The sequence below is a fragment of the Merops nubicus genome, unplaced genomic scaffold, assembly GCF_000691845.1.
Source record: "Merops nubicus isolate BGI_N331 unplaced genomic scaffold, ASM69184v1 scaffold23244, whole genome shotgun sequence".
In the NCBI taxonomy this organism is placed as follows: domain Eukaryota; kingdom Metazoa; phylum Chordata; class Aves; order Coraciiformes; family Meropidae; genus Merops; species Merops nubicus.
In genome coordinates this window covers 21,759-45,287 of record NW_008605230.1, presented here as the reverse complement: position 1 = coordinate 45,287, position 23,529 = coordinate 21,759, and the positions used below count along the sequence as shown (strand labels likewise).

The window sequence follows — 23,529 nt, the reverse complement described above, 5'->3', positions numbered from 1 at the left end:
CGGAAGAGCATAAAAAGGTTCAGAATACAGAATGATGATCCTGAAGAAACAGCTGTTCAGCTGGTGAGTGTCTGTGTTCCTACCTGCACATGTTCTCCATAACTAATGGGATAAGAAAGAAATATGATTCCATTCAGGAGAGCATAAATTTTTAATAGAATGTGCAAAGGTTAAAGACTCATAAATTGACAAAGTCACATATAATTTCTATGGAAACAGTCTTTTGCCCTGATGTTATTTTTTGTTGTTGTTGTTGAAACACTTGAAATAGTTTGAGTAATATGAAAAAAAAAATACTTGACTATGGGAATAGCCTAAGTAGCAAATTAATTATAAAACAAAAGTAAAATCAGGTATTTAGTCACATAACTCAAATAACACACCTTAGACAAAAATAGTAATTATTTCCTGTTCAAGTGATTTGCTATCTAAAAAGCGAAAGTCTAAAAAGTCAGTGTCAGTAAATAAATTACCAAACATTAAAATACAACTATCAAGCTGGCTAATGACCTAAACATGCAAAAGAGCACATTCAGCAACAAGCAAGGAGCAATGCTTTTAACGTTCAGTACCATCAAATGCCAAAAGTGGTTTAGATTTGCAATTTCTGTTTCTGGATAATCCCACAAAGGGTGGTAATGGAGATTTGTAACTGATCCTTTCAGGGAAAGGCTCAAACCATTGTTGGGAGGAATGAGACCCTATACAGTATTCATAGGGTTTTTTCTTTCTTCTTTTATGTTATTAATATTGGATAATCAGTAACTGTAAGAATTTCTGCAGTTAATTAACATGATTTTTAAAGATTGGTTAGTTTGGGGTTTCCCAACATGGAGTAAGGACCATATTACAAAGAATATACACCTCCCTTGTTTCCCTCCAATAATGTATCATATCTATCCTTTAATTTTAGGATAAAAACATACCTCCAGTTTCATTTTTTAAAATTATGAAACTGAACAAAACTGAATGGCCGTACTATGTTGTTGGAACTTTATGTGCAATTATCAATGGGGCTTTGCAACCCATATTTTCAGTCATCATTTCAGACGTTATAGGGGTGAGTATAAAAACTAAAATTCTTCATTATATGCTTTATCTTTTGTCATTATTTCCTAATTACCTGTGTGATAAACAAAACTATACTTTTTTAAAATGGGCACTGCAAAGGTGAGGAACAGGCAAAGGTCTTTACTATGGACAATACAAAATGTCTACTTAATGTGTCACAGAACAGTGATGCAAGTTGCACATCCACAAGCAGATCATCTCGCCATCACTGAATAAGGAGAGGTTCTCCTGGGACCTCTCTCAATGTGCTTCATCCTTATCCCTTTAGAGAAGGCAGTAAGCCAGTATGAGCAGTGTGGGCCTGACAGGTGATCCCTGAGTGCTGTCTGTCTGGCCATGTGCTCAGCCATAGACTTTCAGAACACGAGAAGCAACACAAAGCAACGCAACAAGGTGAAAGGGATGTGAGATGACACTTCTGAGTACACATCTCTTTGTAGAAAGACTTTCTGTAAACTCAAATTTATGGTGTTAGAAAATGAAGTTATATACTCAGGCAAGCAACACTGTGCTGGTGGGAGTTTTGTAACATTTTCTGTCAGAACACACTAGGTTTAGGGAAAGTTACTAATATTGACACAGTGCAGGAGAGAGACAAACTGAGTGTGAGAGTGCAAGTATAGGTGTTGATGTGCACTTGTTGACCCCTGTGCCACATGGCACTCATGCCATACCAAGAAAGAATACATGGCCCTATAATTTTGAGGAGTTGTGGAAGGCAAAGATTATCTTATCTGTCTGCTACAGAAATCTGAATCAATTTAGAAACAAATACAGCCCTGGAAACTGGAACTGAGGTTGGTGTTTTGCCTCTTTTGAGATAAAGCTCTCAGTCTTGTTTTCTCATGTTTTTCAATTTTACCACAAAGCAAGAAAAAGGAAAACATGAAAACACAGCAACATCTGCATTTAGTGGAGCAATTTTACAGCCATTTAAACTGTAGTATATAGCATGCAAGATACTGAAATAACATATCCGAAAATTTTTGTACTCATACATGGGGTGTTGCCTTCCAAATAACTGTTTGGGAAAAGAGTGATATGCTGGTGTTATAATTCAGCTTTTAATGCAAAGAGTAACAAGAAACATCCCTGAGAGAAGAGGAGCATGCCATATATCTTTCAGCAGTTGTTCTCAAATCAGTCCAACATGGAAAATAATCTGACAAAGGGCAGGAGACATATTGGGGGGAAAAAAAAAAAAATCTTTCATTTGCAGAACATTAATTTACTCTAAAATATTTTAAAAATATTTTCAAGTGTGATAGGATTTATAACAAATCTGTATTAGAAAATTTAAATAATTGCATTGTAAATCTTATTGCTATAGACCAAGGTTGTACTGGGGTAACAAGGTAAACAAGGGGTAACAAGATAAACTGGGGTCACTCTGAACAAAGAGCAGATAAATTTTTACTAAGGCAAATTAAATTTCATTTAAAAAATTAAGCCCACATAATGGCAGTTACTCAACATCCAAGATACACAAACACAATGCAACAACAAACAATATACAACATCCTCAAAGACTTGTTTAAAAGAGAGACCCTGAAAACCTCAAACCTTATAAAACATATTTGTGTTAATCCAAATTTATTAGCATTATCTTTATTGCTCTACAAGCTTGGTGAAAGCAAAACTATATGATCTCCTTGCTTCAAGAACTGTGATTTTTTTATTTTTTTTTTTTAAACATATGTGAAAGTATGATGATGGTTTGAAGATACTATATCTTTAGTATTAATTCATCCACTTTTGAGATAAATAACTGTATGGAAGTTTTAAATGGAAAATTATTTCCATAACAAAGAAAATTCTCCATACAATGTAGATTTTTTTGTTGTTGTTGTTAACATACAGAAGACAAACAATAGAAGTCTGTTTGTCACTGAGCTTTAGTCTAAAAACAATAATGGGTCTGAAAAATACAACACATAATATTAAGAACAATTTCACTATTTCTCTCACTAACTAGTCATTGTTTACCACGCAATAATCTTCACCCAGTGACTCCAGAAATGCTATTCTAGAGACTTAAGACATGCCTCAATATTTTGCAAGTGTAAATTGCTATAATTTACTGATGTAGTTTGCTCACTGGTGTGTTATTGATTTTACCTTGCCAAAATACCAATGAAACCTTCATCCACAAGACATGTAAAATTACTTAGGATCTATAATCTTCAAAGCAAAAAAATCTTAGTTGAACAAGAAAACTGCATGTTATCATTTTAAGTGCATGTAGTACATCCTATATGTAATAATAACAGGGGAAATTATTGCACTACAACCTAAGTAAATTTATTTTCAAAATTTTCTTTTCTAGATGTTTGTAGAGAAAGGAGAGGTTGCCATCAGGGAGACAAGTAGTACATATGCACTGCTGTTCTTAGGGTTTGGACTAATTTCTTTTGTCACTTTTTTTCTTCAGGTAAGCTTTTGTTACTGCAATTGTTCATGGTATTTAAGACACTACATCTCAACTATACTAAGTTCCCAGTGCTTTAGTGTTAAGCTGTACACAAGAAAAATTATTATGAACTTCCACTATCAGATAGGTTCAAAATGTAGTAAGAGGTTTCAAATGTTCTCTCTGCTATAAGCTGACCCACTTCTCCGCAGCAAAGGAAATTTTGGGTGTAAGGGCCACACTACATCACAGTCTGTGTGGGAAAATCCAGTATTGACAATACCAATAGTAACATTATTGGCACAGATTTAGATCAGGGTTGAAATCTTCTGTCTTGATTAAATGATTGCCTCAAGACCTGCTCTGAGCTCTGGGCAACACTCCTACCAGTATCTGATCTGGTTGCACTGAAACTACTCCATATGTACCCACATGAACTCAACTCCTTGGACTGCTGAGAAAACATACCAAAAGTAACTGAGGAAGACCACATCATATGCTTAGTTTAAGATTATTCACAGCTCTATACCACAAAAGTTAAAGAATATTTCAAACCACCTCTTCAGTCAAATTGCTCCTTACATCCTTCTGCTTGCATAGGATCAAATAGTTTTGACCACATTTTCTGAGAGTCTAAATTCACATGTACTTCTTCCGCTGACCACTTGCCCAATATAGAATGATATTATCATTTACATGCAGACCAGCAGCCAAACTTCTCCCTCCACTCCCACATCACACACCAGAGATCTAAAGTGCCAGAAAAAACAGAGGGAAGAACAAGTCAATGCACTCAACCACCACAGTGGACATGAAGAAGGGAGCAAGCCAGCCAAGGAGCCAAGCCATGGGAGATGGCAGCAACCAGGCCATGAGCCCAGTTATAGAGTAGGGAATCAGAGACAGCTTCGTGTTCTGGCCCTGTCATCTTGAGAACTCCACTTTACATGAAGAGTCAGGAAGCCCTTCCAATAGCCATAATCCCCACACAACACATGCACTATATAATCAAACCTCCCAACACCACTGCAGGCAGAGTCAGTTCTTATAGAGATGGTTTCTTGCCCCACCACCAAGTCAATGTGGAAGGCAGGGGCACCTGGTGGTGATCTCCTCATCAGTTCCCACCCAAGGCTGACCAGACCCTGGGTGAAAACCAATCAGTCAGGAGGGTCTTTCTTGCCTGGTTGTGGCCATCATCCATATGCCAACCCTGAATCAGGGCTGGGGGTTTAACCTCAGCACTTCAACTCGTAATTGGTCACATCAGCACATGTATTTGGCACTGCACCAAATTACATCTGTTGCAGGAAAACTGTCAAGTTTATGTATAAACCAGTTCAGTTGTTATATGACTTGATGGGGATTTCATTTACATGCACAAATCCCTTTAGTTATTGCTCAGCTAGTTGTGTTGACCTCGCCAAATCATCTATAGTCTTCTGAACACCACCTTGCTACCTCCTACTGGATTCCCCTGAGACAACAAGGTGCCGTTTCTGAAATTACATCCAGCCATTGCCCTCTCTTCAGACAGTACTGCCCTCAAAATTGCTACTTCTTTCCTGCCCTTGGAAGAGAAAATGGATCGATGGTATAGCTGTTATGGATATTTCTGCACTCAGCTGTGTCTGCCTGTCTCCCCTGTCTCATTCCTGTGTAGGCTGATCTTGCATGGCACTGGCCTGGAAGTGTCAGTTTCACCAGCAGGTTTTTGTGCACCATGAATTCTGATGTAGTCAGGAAATGTCTGTGCAGATTCAGAGGCTTCCTCTAGAAAATGACTAGTAGCACTACAGGGGTTTTTTTTGTTGTAAGCGCTTAGAGAGAAATCCCTGTGCCCAAAGTGAGTACAGGGCCTTACTTGTAATAACACCCAGCTTCTTAATTTGAAGTGACCAGTTTCCACTTCTGGTGTGATAAAAAAAAATAAAATTCTTCAATTAAAACATTTCTTTGGTGGGGCCTGAACACTATTACACTGTACACACTCTTTTCTTAAAAAAAAAACAATGAGACTCGTTCTCTGCTCTCCCCTTATAAATGCTAAATTTAGCTTTTAAAAACTTAGATTACCTCAGTTACAGCTACAATATTTTTTACTACATAATATTCTTTTTAATATTATATGCAGATAGTCACTTAACTATTTATCTGAAAAAAAGACAAAAACTGTGATTATACAGTAAAAAATTTTTCCTCAACCAGGGTTTCACATTTGGCAAAGCTGGAGAAATCCTTACAATGAGACTTCGATCCATGGCATTTAGAGCAATTTTGAGACAGGTAAAAGCATTATGAATTTAGCTTTATGGTGCTTTAGAAATCCTTGTTTGTTTATATGTCATAAATTGTCTGTGTTTATTTAACTAATCATTCTGCAATCATATCCATAAAGATATCACACAGATTTCCTTAGCTCAATTTAGAAATGGACAGGACTAAATCTTCATAACAGGGTCAGGAAGATAATTTAAATGGTTTTAAAAAACTCTTTTTTATACATAACTACAGTTCAACTGTAAGAAACCTCAAAAGTAATGGTGGTGTTTGTTTAGCTTAAAATCAAAGCGCTTTTGGACTGAGGTCCAGAGAAAGCTATCTGTACTGTAAGAAACTAAGTCTGATATTCGGAACAGCCTTCATGTTCAGCTAACCACATGCACAGCTGAGAATCCACAAATAATTCCTAGTGAAGGTTATAGGACCTGGATATCTGACTAGTTGCACTCACTAACCTGATGGCTGCTCCTGTGTAGCAGGTACAGAACCAAAGACAGCCACAGTCTGCCAGTCTGGGTCAGGGGTAGGGACAGGGCTCTGCTGTCTGTAGAATTACACTCAGCAGCAGGGTGAAAACTTTTTAAAATAATCAGGCTGAAATCCAAGCACAGTAGCCTGTAGTTGCTGATCAGTGAGGAGGATGGCAAGTATCCTAACTGCATCCATAACCAGCTTAGAATCATAGAATCACCAGGGTTGGAAACGACCTTTAGGGTCATCAAGGCCAACCTTCCTACCAACATCTCCCTAACCATTAGACCGTGGCCTCAAGTGCTGCATCTACGTGTTTTTTGAACACCTCCAGGGATGATGACTCCACCACCTCCCTGGGCAGCCTGTTCCAGTGCCTAACTACTCTCTCTGTGAAGAAATTCTTCCTAATATCCAGTTGAACCCTTCTCTGCTGCAACTTGAGGCCATTTCCTCCTGTCCTATCACCAGTAATTTGGGAGAAGAGACCAACAGCAGCCTCACTGCAACCTTCTTTTAGCTAGTTGTAGAGAGCAATATGGTCACCTCTCAATCTCCTCTTCTCTAGACTAAACAACCCCAGTTCCCTCAGCTGGTCCTCATAAGGCATTTTTTCCAGCCTCCTCACCAGCCTTGTTGCCATTCTCTGGACCTGCTCCAGCACCTCAGTGTCCTTCTTACAACTGTGGTGCCCAAAATTGGACACAGTACTCAAAGGTGTGGTCTCATGAGTGCTGAGTACACCTCCCTACTCCTGCTGGTCACACCATTTCTGATACAGACCAGGATTCCATTGGCCTTCTTGGCCACCTAGGCACACTGCTGGCTCATGTTCAGTCTGCTATCCACCAACACCCCCCAGGTTCTTTTCCACCAGGCAGCAGTGATCACCCCCAAGGTGAAGCTTTATCACAGTTATTTGATGGTTGGCACTAGCTGCTTTCTGGAGCTGGTGCGGTGGCAAGATGCTCAGCACCCCTACTCCTCTGTAGTGTGTAATGTACCAGTGCAAACTGGTAAGCCCTCCCTGGGAGTCACAGCCAGCACTGGTACCTGCCCTGCAGGCCTGCCAGCATTTCCAGTTCATCCTTCAGCACAGCTAGAACTAACTCAGGTATTTTTACCCCTCTTTTGCTGCCATGTCTACCTTTACCAGTTGATTTCCTATGGAGTATTTTTTTTTTAGTTCTTCAAGTATTTCAAGGAAACATTGGCATTCAGTATCTTATCAATCCAGCACATAAATTCAATCCTTATCTGAGTTTCTACTACATTTTACTCCCAGCTGGTACAGCTGTAGGCATGCATGTGATCCCTGAGGTAGTAGAAAGCAGAGCAATATGAGACCAGACACATTACTCCCCTGCCTTTCATTCACTACAGACAGTGGTCTATCCCACCCATGCTAGTCTGATACATGGGCAAGTCTGGGACCAAAGAGGAGGTTTCCAAACACACACAACCCCTCCACTTTTTCAGCCCATACAGCAGAGTGAGGTTTTCATGGTCTCTGCAGAGGGTTGTTCCCACCTTAAGAAGTTCCCAGAGCCAGCCTGAGTCACATCAGCTTCCCCTTTCATTAATCCCTTTCACTGAGGGCCCATATGCCCCTTGTTTTTGATTTATATGGGAAGGGATTATAGGTTACCACTGTGGAAATAAGTCTCATTAGACTTTTTTGACTGATGCTGAATCTCATCAGATCCCTGGAGCAAGGGCTAGAAAGAGCCTAAGAGAGGTTTTCATTTTCTGATGAGTTAATTAATGTAATTGTATTAACCTTTCTCACTCTGGTGTGAAAATAGTGTCCACCTGGCATTGTATTCAAGTATCAGGCACTACAGCAGTGGGACCCAAGAGGGTTTTGTGTATTAGCACCAACACTTCTGGTGTGTTCTCCATATCATGTCATGACAAAGCAGCCACCTGGCTATGTGAGCCTACAGCCACGTTGAAACTGTTCGTTTTATGTAATTTTTTCTTTCTGTATTTAAGAATACAGTACTTTACTGCACTCAAAAATAATGCCTTAGCCTCACCCTGGGAAATCAAAATGAAGCAAGTTTGTTGATGTCTAAAGATTATGCATTTATGCACTAGTAGTAGGAAATAGAAGAGCTCTTACAGTAACCCTACAAACAGCTATTATGCAAAAACACCGTACTGTTGAAACTAATATAAACAAATATTAAATACTTAGATTGTTTCATGGCAATGATCTTTTGTTTTTGTTACTTGGCAAATCCAGAGGAAAGACAGAGCGAATATTTTATTTTTACTTCCTGAGTTTAAATAAGACAAATGTTTTGCCTTTAATTCAGATATTTTCATTTTCAAGTAAGTGCTTTAGAGTCACTGATCCTTCTGACCAATTAATCTGAATCGGTAGTGAAATACAAAAGTATATGATTGACTAGTTGTTTTGTTTTTCCCTGAAGATATTTTTTTCCAGATGAAGAAGAGGCAGTCTTGAGTAATCTCCCAGCACTGCATATCATTTTACATTTGTCTTTTTGGGCACCACAGAAATTTTGCAGCAACACTCAGACTTTGGAAACACTTCATAGCAGACTTCACAATACTTGTAATTGACAGAGAATGAAGATGTATTTTTAACTTTATAACAGGAGAAAGTATATTGTTTAGTTAGTAGTCTTTGCAGATGCATATGATACATCCAGGCTCCTGAATGGCCGATTCCTTGGTATTGCTGTTTAGTGAGCATCTGATCATTAAAAACATGTTAAATTCACGAGCAAAATTTTCTTGTAAAGCTACATTTAATATGAAATAATATCATGATGTTTGTGCTATTGCAGAAGGGATATACAGATTGCTAACACAATTTAGACTTGAGATTTATGTTCCCATATCTTTATTAAACTTTTAGTTCTGATGTATTTATTGTAACATGTGAAGAACATTGTACCGTGTCGATTGTCCTGTTGTAATCAGAAGTGATTAAGTTCTCTTGCATAACCTGATCAGGTGATATGCAGACTAAAGTTTCTAAGATTATAATAACTCTATTTCATGTTGTAGGAGATCAGCTGGTTTGATGATCCCAAAAATAGCACTGGAGCATTAATAACAAGACTTGCTAATGATGCCTCAGAAGTGAAAGGAGTAAGTAACAAACACTGGCATTTTTTGTATCGGGTTTAGCATGGAGTAAGTTACAGACTGGACTTGGTAGGTAAAAATCCTGCACACACTGTCATCTGGAAGCTGTTATTATTTATTAAATAATATAATTGTATTCTTAAAATAATATTTTTTTGGTGGCACAGAAAAGAATAATATAATAGCAGATATGTATTTTACATATATATATATCTTTGCTTTTCGTTCATACTAATGTTCAGTCTTGTAATCAGTAGTATGAATGGGTCATCCAAGGAGGCTTTAGTTCAAATTATTTCTCCAGCCTGCTTAGATGTCTAGACAGCTTTGTCTCCTTGATAAATGTCACAATTCTTAACAAAATGCTGAAGTGTATGACTCAAAAGGAGGATTGCTCTCACTGCAGCACCATGCTCACATGCTTAAGGTTAAAAGTGGTCAGTGAGAAAAAATGGTCACATCAGACTCTGAGTTAGGAAATGTCATGTTTCAGGAGACCTGGCAAGATTAAAGTAATGGTTCGACATACATATATATACATATATATAAAAAGACATTCATAAAATATCATTGTATTTGGCAAAACCTGCAAACAAGAACTGTAAGTCTGAGTGAACAGATGGAAACAGAGTAGGAAGAGTAGATAAGATACAGAAGACTTGAGGGAATGATCTGTACAAAAGAATGGTTTATCAAAAGATAAAGCATCCAGTTCTGCAGAATATTTAGACCAAATCGAACACTTTCAGTTGTCCTCCAGTGAATAAATCTCAGTTGTCTAGGTAACAAATATTTCCTGTCTAGTTTACAAATAAAACAGACTAATTTACAGTGGTTTCATTTTTTTTCCAGGCTACAGGTTCCAGACTGGCACTAGTTGCCCAAAATGTAGCTAATCTCGGCACTGGAATTGTTCTGTCTTTGATCTATGGCTGGCAGCTGACTCTCCTGCTTTTAGCCATTGTGCCAGTTATTGCTATAACAGGAATGATTCAAATGAAGATGCTTGCTGGGCATGCAAAAAAACATAAGAAGGAACTGGAAATTGCAGGAAAGGTGGGTTCAGTGACATTTTAATCTGGTTTTAGGTTATACTACACAGTGTTGCTTAATAGGGACATTGGTGGTGGGTCAAGAATATACTCCTCAAAGAACTAAAAGTCTGTGTTGTTGTGTTGTTCTGACAAAATGGTGATATAGCAAATATGAAACTGAAAACTGAAAATGTGAGTTATCCATTTGTGGTCTCAAATTATTTGCAGCATTCTGAGCACAGTAAGCATTTTAAAAGTCTTAGGTCCCTCACGCCTGTCCCAAGTCTGCATTCAGTTTCCCTATTCTTTCCCAGCACTCTGCTTTTTTTCCTTTTCTTCATTTTTTTTCTGGCTTGTTTCCCTTCAGAGCCCCTCTCTTCTACCTGTCATGTATCTTCTCTTTCCCACACCTTGCAGTTGTCTGTGGGCTTAGTATAATAAGGCACACAGGATACAAACCATCAGTTTCTGTCTGCTGCATGAAAACATCACAGTTACAGGGTAGCTGCAATGCCTTGGTCTGATTTTAATTCCTTCCCTCTCAACTGGGAAGGGAAGCAGGAGCCTGGGAATCTGCCTCAAAGGAAAATGAGAGTGTGGCAACAAAGATAAAAGATGTTACTTCATTTCATAACTTTCAGGAGAACTATTTTCTCACTTCCCAAGATGTGCTCTCTGAGGAAGAGACTGTGCTTTGTGGGGACTGGATTTTTGACATACCTCAAGCAGCCCAGTCTGAGCACAGCAAATCTTATTCTCTCATTCCATAATCTACACTAGGAAAGCCTCTCAGAGGCATTTCTGTGCCTCTAGGCTGATTACAAAATGGGTTTGGGTGTTTACTCCTAGCCCTTTTCACACTAAAAGTAAAAAGAAAGTAAATTCCTCTTGGTTTTGCTTGCCAGGCATTTTAGTATAAACCTGCATAGCAATGACTCATTGTAACATCAAATCACTAGACAGCTCCAGAATGTTGTCCCTGACACACATAAATGAATATTCTCTAACAATACTTTTTTTCCTGGTAAAAACATACCAAATATTCAAAAGAATTGAAGGGAATTTAACCTTTTATTTATCATTAATTCTATAACAGTTTTCAGCTGAGGCTCACAATGTAATTTGAATTTAACAAATAAAGTCTCACAATGCTCTTTTGAAATAAGTATCTGTTGCAATTGTTGTATGTTCTGGCTAAAATTAGTATTTACTGTGTCTCTTGCCAGATCACACAATGATTGGGCTGGCTACGTAACAGCCTTGGCTGATAGCAGTGGTTTGGGAACAGCAAGGGAGGGTAATGCCAGGACCAGAAGTGAAACCTGAAAACCCAACAGGCTGGCTGTTAGGAAAACAAACAGTCCAAAACAATCTTGCTTCTAAGAAGCACAAATTCATTAAAGAGTTAGACAACTGTAGAGCTTCTCTCTCTCAAAGCAAATTTAAATTGGCTGTGCAGAGAAAGATTTCACTTTACCTGTCTGTAAAATCATTCTTATTAGTAATACAGCTATAAAGGAAGCATTATGTTTGTCTTTGTAGGGGAAGCAGATAATATTTACATGCAGTTATGTTAGATTTTCCATGTTATTTAATTATTTCTGTATCTTATCCCTTAGGTTACTTAGTCTACTTGTTTTCATATTTGTAGATTGTCCATTTATTCTGCTTATTATGTAGAAGTAATATTGTAGAAAGAAGGGTCTGCCAAACACATGAGTGTAGATGGGGTTTTGAGGGTTAGCTCTCATGTCTTTGGAGCTTTGAGGCTTTTCCTTTTCCTAACTGAGTTGAAGACTGAGAATAATTTTTGCTTCCAAGCTGTTTTCTACAATTACAGTAAAGGTTGATGAGTCACAAGCCTAGGGGGGTTTTGTTGTGCATTAAAATAAGAAGTTAAAAGAGGTGTATTTTTAAAATAATATATTTGTTGGAACAAAGACAACCCATTCTTCTTAACATGATAGGGTAATCAAGAAAAAAATTCAAAATACTGTCACTAATTATTCATAAAGTTTTGCCAAACAAGTGACCTTCTTATGCACTGTAATATTTTAAAGTTATCTCATAATCAAGTTGTTTACAGTTGATCATAATTATCTCATGCCAACTTCCTTGGAGACTATTTGTTAGAATAGTTCATGATTGTTAGGCAATGACCTGAATATCTGATTTTTGAATACTATGTTAATCAAAGCAATTTTTTTCAGATTCTCAGCTTCTGGGAAAATTTAAAACATGCATTTCTATAGTAATTCGGCAAAACGTTTCACTCGCAACATATCAATCAAACATGAAAGAAAACAAGTCCCAAGCATCTATTTTTAGCTCTAGGTAAAACTCTCTTCTCTTTAAAAGAGTGGTTCTTCCTGGAAAACTGCCTATGGAGAAATGCCATCTTCACACATGAGAGATTAAAAATAAACTACACTCATTAAAAGGTGGTGCAGAAACAACATAGCTAAAAGAGTAAATTTATTTCATGCCTTCCTTATGAGCAGCAGAATTCACCATACACTGACTCAGCTCCTGGTACAATCCATGAGCACAGGATTTGGGGTGGTACAGACACTACAGGAGTTTCTGTAAAAGTAGTGGGATTCCACAGTGTACCAAAATTATATGGCTGTCAATATGTGAGAAGGAATTGAGATTGAATCCCAGGTCCTAGGTGGCTTTCTAGACAGTGGATAATTTTAAATTTTCTTTTCCCATAAAATGAGCTCATTGGAACTTAATGATGAGGTGGAAGGGGTATAGTGCCCCATGATTATACTTTACAAAATTTCTTTCCAAAACACTTCACATTTTGAGTTTTGATTTGCTGGAGATTCTTGACCAAAGCTAAAACAACTGTTGTTATTAAAATATTTACTGATGATATTAATTAACTATAAGTAAACTCCCATAATATTTGAGGAGCATTAAGAAAATTAAGGCATGAGTTTCCACTAGTTTTCAATGAAGACTGGGGACCTCGCATCATTAATCATTTTGGGAAATATACACTATTTTTTTATTCTGTGGCAAAACAGGAAGACTTTCAAAGTTATAAAGTTAATGGGAATTAGATGCCAAGCTGCCATATGGGCCAGGAAAATCTGTCTCTATGTTTTTAGGAATGGCCAGTGGTTTTGAGTTTCTTCTTTAAGAGTTTTGAAAGACTCCTAGTTTTCCATAAATGATGAGAATGCACCCTGGGAAAGACTGTTTCTTCATAGGTGAGCTCAAAACCACTAGATGTTTTTGAAAATGTGGACATATGTTTACCCTGCAGTTCCAAGTACATTTGCAGATGAGGTAGGCTTGTTCAGTTTATCCTGACTGGGTTCCTGCAGTGATGACAGCTGGTGGCATCATCCTTGTGACAGGTTACAGAAATCCACTGGAAAAGAAAATCTCATTGCTGGCCTATGCTAAAATACATGGTGAATCAACTTCACTGCTATAATCCATGCTAATTGGATATATTTAACAGCAGTACATCGGAAAATGTTGCAATTATTCTATTTATTTGATTATGTTTAAAAACTTCCCTATAACACTGTTTTCCTGCTCATAATGTCTGCTCTCCAATACAGATTGCTTCAGAAGCCATAGAAAATATTAGAACTGTTGTTACTTTGACTCAGGAAAGGAAATTTGAGTTTATGTACGGACAAAGTCTGCAAACATCATACAGGTAAAAGAATACTTCTTTAAAACAATTTATTGAAACATTTCTTTTTACAATGATAAATTGTAAAGGATTTATAGATTTATCACTGTCAGCATATCACAAAATCTTTCAGAACTCAGCTTTGACATAAAAAATATAGATTATGTTTCTCTTCAAACTAATATTTTTGACATTTTAGGTAATGGACTAAATTATTTTATTTGTGGAGGTTTTTTTCCCAAATTCTCCATGATGTTGTTATTGGCTGCTATAATTCTGGAAATGGAAGCCTCTAGTAATTCTTGCAATCACAAGCCCTTTCTTCTGAGGGTATCTATCACTTAACAAACCAAAAGTCAGTTTTTACCTGCATGTTTAGGTAAGATCCCTATAAAAATCGGTGGGATTTTCCAAGGAAAGAATGAGAAGGGTGGACCTGCCGAGTGGCTTTGTATTTGTTCACCCCACTATTTTATCAAAGTACTATTAGAGATCATGTGAAACTTCATGAGTCATCACTTGTTTTGATTCAATGTAAGATAAAGCACAAAGATTTGTTCTACTGAAGTAATTTCTGCTTTGCAGGAATTCTAAAGTTCTTGATGATTTTCTTCATGTGTCAGTTGAAACTTTGAATTGCAATTGTACTACAATTTTGAAAATAATTTTAATGAACATATGAGATAAAGACAATATAAATTGTATATGCTCAAAATATTTAGCATTAGAGTAATTTCTTTTTGTATCCCAATAGTCTCATCGATTTTGGCAGAGACGAAACTAAAGCATACAGGATGGATGACATCTTAGGTTAGAATCTTACAAAGAGCTGGAAAGCATTTTACTTTAAAAGTTATTTAAAGGACTTGTGATTCCTTTGAATTGTAGGTTACACTTCACACTCTTGATTGCTACAAGTTAATGTACAATATGATTGTGATCTTTTCTGTTACAGGAATGCTGCAAAGAAGGCACATATCTTCGGATTTACTTTTGCCTTTACACAAGCTATTATGTACTTTACTTACGCTGGCTGTTTTAGGTTTGGTGCCTATCTAGTGACAAACCGACACATGCGCTTTAAAGATGTGCTTCTGTAAGTATCTCTTTGTTAGGTTCCTTTTTGTCCATGGGGGAGAATATGTTTTGTTTTCCTATAGAGATCATGAAACATGGAGCATAAAACTGGAAAAAATAACAAAAACAAAAACAACACCCCAATAAATACTTCTGTCTTCCATTCTTCACCCTTACACTATTACAAATCCAATTATACAGCAATAGCTGCCTACATACAATTTCCCCTGTTCAGGTTGCCCAGGGTAAAAGCAAAGCAACATGAAGATGGGGAAAGCAAAGCCATTCCTTGTTTTCATGGCCAGCAAGGTTTCTTTAACAGCAGAGTCACATGGCTTAGCTGTAGGGAGCATCAGTGTACAAGATTAAAAGGTAAGTGGAGAAAGTAATGAGTGACACTGAGTTGAGAAATTTATGAGCCCTGAGACAAGAGAGGTGGAGAGCAGGAGGAAGGTCTGGCAAAAACCTAATCTGGATAATGCCTAGCCAGAGGTGAAAAGGCTTCTCCAAGTGGTTCTGGTGAGTTGTTCCCATTGACTGGCACCTTTCCAACCTTCTCTTTCTTCTCTTCGTATCTCCAGCACCTAACCAAGTTTTGCTTCTCTCCCTGCAGCTGAAACCCCTGTTCGTATTTGTCAATAGCCACCCTACCTCCCATGCACATCCCATGCTTGCTTTCAGCACTTGCCCCACTCTTGGCTGGCAAAACATGCTGCTGATGCTGAAGCTGCTTCTTAGCCTGACTACAGCAACCCATTCTCATTACCCTTCCATCTCCTATGCATTCAAGTGAATCCCTTCTCTTCCTGTAGCTTCTCTCCTGCTGCCCTTTGCTCATCCCAGATTTCATGCCTCTTTCTCACCTCCCATTTGTCTTTCACCTTTTTCTACTGAACTCAAGCATTTGAAGAGCCTGGAGAACTGCGCCATTCAAAGGATGTGTGGAATGGTAAATTTCTCCATAACCCCTAGACTGCTCCACAACTAAGGCCTTCAGTTTTTTAGATTAAGAAACCGAGCTGCATCCTCAAACTATACATCCTACCACATTTCATGCACTAAGAATAGAAACAGAAATCAACACATCTGTTTCTAGTAAATCCAGACAAGTAGGCAAGGGATGGAAGCTTAGAGTGCTGCTCTCCTCCCCACAAACAAATTATAGATTTTCCCAGTAAGGAAAAGGCACAGTTTGCAGTAGACACTTCTTACCCTACCTCAGCCTTATTAATGAGTATTTATCTGAAGCCCACAATCTGCCATAAAGTCTCTTTTTGCCTTTGCCACACCAATGTCAATGTGTATTTCCCCTTTGCAGGGTTTTTTCAGCTATTGTATTTGGAGCGATTGCTTTAGGACAAAGCACTTCCTTCACTCCAGACTATGCCCAGGCCAAGATGTCTGCTGCCCACTTGTTCATGCTGTTTGAAAGAGTGCCGTCCATAGACAGCTACAGCGAGGAGGGACAGAAGCCTGTAAGTAAGCCCTGTGGAAGGCACAGCACTGCATACTCTAACTTATTTCAAGCCGGCTTTTCTTTTCTTCTCTCCCACCCACACCACAGCTACTGCAGACAAAAACTGCATGAACCCAGTCACATCTGACTCATCCAACCAAATTGGATGTTGGATGTTAAACTTTTAACCCCCAAATGGGGGGGGGGGACCGGGGCGGAGAGAGAGTGTTAACTCCCAAATTGGGGTTAAGCTTTGCTTTGTGTCTTCTCCTGCCAAAACCTCACCTGTCTCTTGGTGAAACATCTTTAAGAGCCAATGGAAATAAGTTAGCATAGTAGCAATCATTTTTTAAGACCTTCTTGCATGAAAATATCAGAGCATGTATCTTGAACATAGAACATATAACTAGACCTCTAATATTTAACTAGAAAATTTTGAGGGATAATTTATTTACAATTTGTTTGTAACAGACTGTCACATACTTTAGTAACCAGCAGTGTATGTGAACGTGTGTTCATGTGGCCTGTGATATAACAAGGAAGACGGAACGTTCCAGAAAACTATCACATATATATTATAAAACTTATGTTTATTATGTGTGTATATATATATATATATATGTGTGTATATGTGTATATATGCATATAGATATGGACACACAATAAAGAAAAATAGCTGTGAAGCCTTATGAAGTATCAGATATTTTAGCTGTTACATCAACTGGTCATTTGCATATGTCTATATTTACATTTAATGTATATACTAATTCATACGAATTATATTTCTTCTGAAGAATATGTCTATATTACATATATCATGCTACAGTCTACAGGTAATTAATTAGAAAAGGTCTTTAAGCAGAAAGATTGATTTTGTGCACAGATCAAAAATAGTATATTATTTTCAGTATCTTTAAGAACAAAAGTTAAAAGAAACTTAGCAAAGAACATGTCAAGAATCTGAAAAAGGTCCTTGCAAAGCACACAGAAGTCAGCTACCTAGAGTTATTGTTCCTTTTGAAAATGTAATCTTATTTAATAGCTGGTGTAAGAGAAGCTGTCAGAATTCATGTTTATGGAACAGAATTTTAATTAAAATATGCCTGCAGAGTAGAATATTTAGGAGATAATTTGTATTTTCACAATAGCTTCTCTCTACGTATTAGTTTCTAGGAAAAAAAGAAGTCCAGTCCTTTGGAAAAACTCCCACTGATCTCTTTCATGAATGCCCTTTGTAGTCTTTTATGATCTGTTAAAAAAATTATCTAACTCTACTGTTTCAATCAGAAAATATTTGGTGGAAACATAACATTCAAGGATGTGGCATTTAACTACCCAACTCGACCAGAGATCAAAGTGCTTCAAGGTTTGAACATGAATGTAGAAAAAGGACAGACCCTGGCTCTTGTTGGCAGCAGTGGCTGTGGAAAGAGCACTGTTGTTCAGCTGCTTGAGAGATTTTATGATCCACTCAGTGGAGAAGTGGTAAGTGTTCCACATCAAAGTGTAAGTTCCAGATGTGTGATACATGTTTACTCTATTTTATTAATAGAGTTTGTCTTTTTATTCCCCCCTTCTTAAATAAACTCACTACACGCTTGCTAGTGGAACTACTCACTTTTGTCAATGTTTCTAATATAAATTTTTAAATAATGTTTTTGAAAATTAAGGACAGGCACACATGGATTTTCAACATGCTCTGTGCAATCATGGGAAAAGCAGAAGTAAAATTTCAACACTTCCCATGACATTTCAAGTTACTAAAACAAGATCCGATGGAAAGAAGTTCCTACATTGGCCTGACCAGAGCCCAGTGGTATCACTAGAGTTTAATTACAGTTAACAAATTGTTGGAAGTTTAGCAGCAGCACTGCTTAGGGTAGCCACTAAGCTTCATTGCATCATCACCTATCATGTAAAAACTAAGAGGGAAGATGAAAAAAAGGACAATTTTGTACTTACTAAAGTGATCTCATATTTTACCTGTTTCTCCACTTACATGTGTATTTCATCCATAGTCAGGATGTCAGTTCAGAGGATTTGGATCGTTCCTCCAAAAGTCAAAGAAAACTGACCATCACACTTCCCAAACCCAGATATCTGCCTCCCACCATAGTCCTGACTCTCTGTGAAAGGAGAAACCATCATCTGTAGCTCAAACTGAACTGCAGCCTGAAGCACAGATAGCCTCCTGGACAGATGGAGATGCTGGAGGGACCTTCTAGCTACTTGTCCCTGGAGTTTGCATTGTATTGTGTTTCCTCATACTTGTCAGTAGAGAGTGGCCTTGAAAGGTGAAGTGTCATTTCTGAGACTGGAAAAAAATATTTACTTAGTGCTTAATCGTTTAACAGTTTCTATTACAATCCGAGACAGATTCATCTCATCAACACATACAGAAACCAACTGACAAGTCAAGCTGTTTTTTACAAAGGGGTCTCTAGTCTCATGTGCACACCAATACAATTTTTCTTGTAAAGATTTAGCCTATTTATTTTTTAGTTAATTATTGTACTTAGGAATCCAAACTCTGGGTTAGGGCTCTCTGCAATGCCAGGTGCTGCACAAATAGAGCAAAAAAGATCATGTGGGCTCCGAGAGTCCAATGGCTCAATGCACCTGCAGGCACACGAGTGGTGATTTAGTTCATAGCTCGTTAGTTCTGCTTTAGATGCAAATCATAAGGATAAAGCAGGAATATGAACTGATGTTTTGTTTTAGACCAAATAAGTCTCTGCGTGACAGAGACAGTTAAACTTACAATTGTGAATGCTGATGTCTAGATAAGGTAAAGTGGGAGAAGAGGAGGAGTTTAGGTGCTGATACACAGAGTTTTACATGTATCTCATCTCACAGGAGCGAGTGGTGGTAGGTGAATTTTTCTCCCCCATTATGGTCATTTGAGAGGTGAGGGGATCTGACTCCCAGATCAGCATAGTAAAGATGGGATAAAGCTGCTAATAGAGGAAGTAGCATTGGAAACTTTTTGTGGTATAGACCTCCTGCTAGTTTCTGAAACAGATCTTTCTGTCACCAGCATAGTACCAACTGTCTCTAGTAGTGACAGCAAGAAGGCAGAGAAAGTAGACCCATATTGGCTTTTTCAGTTAGGGTGACAAACAAATGGGTTGCAATACAGTGGCTTCATACAGCTGGAATTTTTCAAGGTTCACAGAGAAGACTGATGTTATTGGATTGAGTGCAAACATAACCAGGCTTTGGTTTTGAAATAACCAGGTTTTGAGATAACACTCATCTCCTCATCACTGCTGCCAGACAAGTGCTTAAATTACCAGACTCAGGGCATGGCACAGCCTTAGCACCCTGTCTGCTTAAGGCCTTACTGTCACCAAATTAAGAACAAACAAACTAACCAATCAAAAAACCCACAAACACAAACAAAACCCAGCCATCTATAAAGTACTGATTAAAATATACCGCTTCTGATTTTTTAGCTGCTGGATGGCCAAAATGCAAAGACACTAAACCTCCGTTGGCTGAGAGCGCAGATCGGCATCGTCTCACAAGAGCCCATCCTGTTTGACTGCACCATTGCCGAAAACATCGCCTACGGGGATAACAGCCGGCAGGTCTCGCACGAGGAGATCGTCAGTGCAGCTAAAGAAGCCAACATCCATTCCTTCATTGAATCCCTGCCAAAGGTAATTAGGTCCTCATTTCCAACTTGCAACTGAAGGGAAAAAAAAACAAAACAAAACACAAAACCAAAAAAACAACAGTGCCTGTTCTTTCTTTCCTAAGTAAATACAGGTTAAAAGCTTTTGTATTTCAGTGACTTACTGCATTAGGCATTGAAATTTGGGGTGGGGGATCCCCCAGAAGACCCAAAGGACAAGCAGAGAGCTGGGAGGTGACAGCAGCTGCCTGAATGGGAGGGGTCTTCATCTCTGCAGAAGTCTCTGCTAATATAATAACCTGGATGATACTGGTACTCAGGCACATCATTTTAGAGAGAAGAGTATGGAGCAACAGACACGCAGAAAGTACTGGAAAGAGAGGCTGGGTACTCCCTTTAGCAAAGGCAAAAGTAAAGTGCTAAGGCAACCCAAGGAGCACTGGTTTCACCCTCCTTTTTTTTCAGTCTCTTATTAATCAGGTGTGTAAAGTCATGCACAGAGCTCGCTTGGAAAAACAGGCAGAAGCCTACCACGTTGTTCCCACTTCCTTCTCTCCCTTTCCTTATCTATACCTGTTGTTACCTCCTGGTTGCATCTGATGCGACAAACTGAGACTCTGATATGGTGGATTTTTTTCTGCAAAATAAATAGCACATTGGAGGGGAAAGCAGTTTCAGGTTTTCTACGTTGGTCATGAATAATTATGCTAAGGAAAAAAAAAAATCCCAGAAGTTGATTTGCTCATGTCCTGCTGAGCAGCTGCTGGCAGGTGAATGCAAGCAAAGGCTCTTCCTACCTGCTGCCTAAATTGATCCGCTGAAGCTAACACCTGCATGTGAGCTTGCTCTTCTAGAAAATATGGGCTAAGACAAATATTTCTCAGTCAATAAATTCCCACAGGCTTAGGAGGTTCGTGGGTTTTCCCTGCAAAGCCTCATCCCTTAGATGAGAGATGTACCTTTGTTCATACTGGTTACAAATGGGGGAAGCACAGAGCTGGAATTATATTTCTTGAGTAAAATTGTGTCAGCTTTAAAACAGGGTGGGAGGCAGATAAGATTTTCAATTTGACTGGCTTCACTCAGTGTCTCTCTGGATGAGTTTTCTTCTTATGGAGAACCAGGGTGGTGAAAGAAGAGCTGACTGCTCAGGCTCCTTGGTGCTGAGCCTTGGGTTCAATCCAAGCAATATCACAACCTTCCTCTCACACCCTGTGCCAAGCTCCTCTGCACCTTGGCCCCCAACCCCAAAACAAATTACACTGCTTTTCCACAGCATCATGGGGTTTGCTCTGCAGTTCCATACGCTCAGAAATGTGTTCCTCAGCTCAGCTGCTGTATGTAGCACAGGCTCCTCACCCACACTTGCCCCAGTGACTGAGGAAGGGTCTGCCCTAGACTCTACCTCAGTGGAAATGCAGCTCAGAGGTCATGCTCCAGAGGATTAGGTCCAAATCCAGGTTTACACTTGTGCTTACTTTCTGTGTCTAGAAATACAGCACACGTGTGGGAGACAAGGGAACTCAGCTCTCCGGTGGTCAGAAGCAACGTGTCGCTATCGCTCGAGCTCTCGTACGGCAGCCCCAGATCCTGCTGCTAGATGAAGCTACCTCTGCACTGGACATAGAAAGTGAGAAGGTACTTTGGCTTTGCAAGGGGGAATATGCATTTACAAGCTGGCTGGCCACGCCAACAGAAGGGTCTTTTACTTTTTTTGTAAAAAAAAATGACAAAGAAAAAAAACCTTACCCCCTTCCTATCCCAAAAGCAATTCAGTGTTATCAATTTTTAAAGTAACTTCAATGCAACATTTGACATGTATAAGGCCACAGCACCCAGAATATCATGTGACATTAAAGAATTCATAACTTTCAGAGTATTAAAAAGGGGGAGAGGTTAAAAGTGTGTAATAACTACACCATACTTAGTGCTTAGAAACTAGGATACAAAACTATCCAGCGTGTTATTTGATAATATCATGGTTTTATAGTGGTACTATTTGGAGGATTAAGTTGTAATTATTTAATGAGTGGGACTGAAATTTGGAGCAGTTTTCTGTGTTGCTGAGAAGGATAAAATTCATGGCTTGTCCAAAGGAGCCAGACCAATTTGTTCGGCACAATTTCTAAAACAGAGCAACTAAGACCTACCTGCAGGAGTACGGAAGGGCCAGGCTGTGCCCCTGGAGAAGTCTGCTTAGTTTCTGGGGCAAGCAAAAATGCAAACGCACGCCCACCAGCAAGCCCTGTCTGTCCCCTGCTCCCCACGCCAGACGTACAAACAGGGATCCAGACCAGTCATCAGGAGCAACAGTTTTTCATTTGCTCCATCACTGCTCTATCACAGACAACCAGCTAGGGGTACCAGAGTTGCAAACAGGTGAAAATTTGTTTTCGTTTTACCCTTTGGTTTGTCCGTTGTGCAGATAGTGCAGGAGGCGCTGGATAAAGCCAGAGAAGGCCGCACCTGCATCGTGATAGCTCACCGCCTCTCCACCATCCAGAGCGCCGACAAGATCGCTGTCATCCAGAACGGCAAGGTCGTAGAGCAAGGGACCCACCAGCAGCTCCTGGCCGAAAAAGGCATCTACTATTCTCTGGTCAATGTTCAGAGTGGGTCACACAAAGTATGATAGCGGGCAGTACCTGTTGCTGGTGTGGGCCCGTACAGCTGCTTCAGTCTTTCATGTCAGACTATTTACAGAATTTTACCAAAACACTGAAACATCTGTAGTAGTTTTCTTAAATCCCATAACTAATATATAATGGAGGTGCATTTGCTTTAAGAACCGAACCCTCTTCTTCCATCAGCACATTCATAGTTGCTGAAATTAAAGGTTACACAGCAGTCATAAAAAAAAAAAAAAAAAAAAAAAAAAAAAAGACTTGCCAAACTGCAAAGTGAAGAACTGTGTATGAGGATGGCCCCTTCTGTCCCCCAGGCACTGGGAAGATGAGCTGTGCAGCACCTCGCACGGGTGTTCACAGTGAACGGATGTGCGTACAAAAACTGGGAGAGGGCTTGAGGGCAGAGGCAAGCTTATGTTCTGGGGGTAAGGAAAAGCAGAATGCCCAGCCCAGAGACAGCAGCAAGCTGTAATGTAGAGTGCTAGTGAAAAGACAAAAGCTTGTTCATCTGCTCACGTTTCAGGGGTTGTGTTTTTACAGGTTGATTGTGACTACATGTGCTAACCTGGCATTCTCTCTGTACTCCGGAGAGTGATGAGGGTTATGGCAGTGAGATATGCATTGGCAAGAGGCCAAAAACTCTTTCAGAAATGCAGTCTCTAGAAAGACAGAGAGTAGTTAT

The 23,529-nt window shown here is 39.0% G+C and overlaps 1 protein-coding gene across 1 annotated transcript in view; it reads left to right on the top strand.

Annotated features, from left to right (window-relative positions):
* Positions 1-22,852, top strand: part of LOC103771968 (multidrug resistance protein 1A-like) — a 24,320-nt gene extending 1,468 nt beyond the window's left edge. Inside the window, exons 2-13 of the mRNA XM_008939290.1 lie at positions 914-1,060; positions 3,398-3,502; positions 5,690-5,767; positions 9,278-9,361; positions 10,211-10,414; positions 13,974-14,074; positions 15,006-15,146; positions 16,446-16,602; positions 17,871-18,068; positions 20,039-20,245; positions 21,712-21,858; positions 22,646-22,852. Coding sequence (XP_008937538.1) covers positions 914-1,060; positions 3,398-3,502; positions 5,690-5,767; positions 9,278-9,361; positions 10,211-10,414; positions 13,974-14,074; positions 15,006-15,146; positions 16,446-16,602; positions 17,871-18,068; positions 20,039-20,245; positions 21,712-21,858; positions 22,646-22,852 — 1,776 coding nt within the window. The remainder of the gene's footprint in view (positions 1-913; positions 1,061-3,397; positions 3,503-5,689; positions 5,768-9,277; positions 9,362-10,210; positions 10,415-13,973; positions 14,075-15,005; positions 15,147-16,445; positions 16,603-17,870; positions 18,069-20,038; positions 20,246-21,711; positions 21,859-22,645) is intronic.
* The last annotated feature ends 677 nt before the right edge of the window (positions 22,853-23,529 follow it).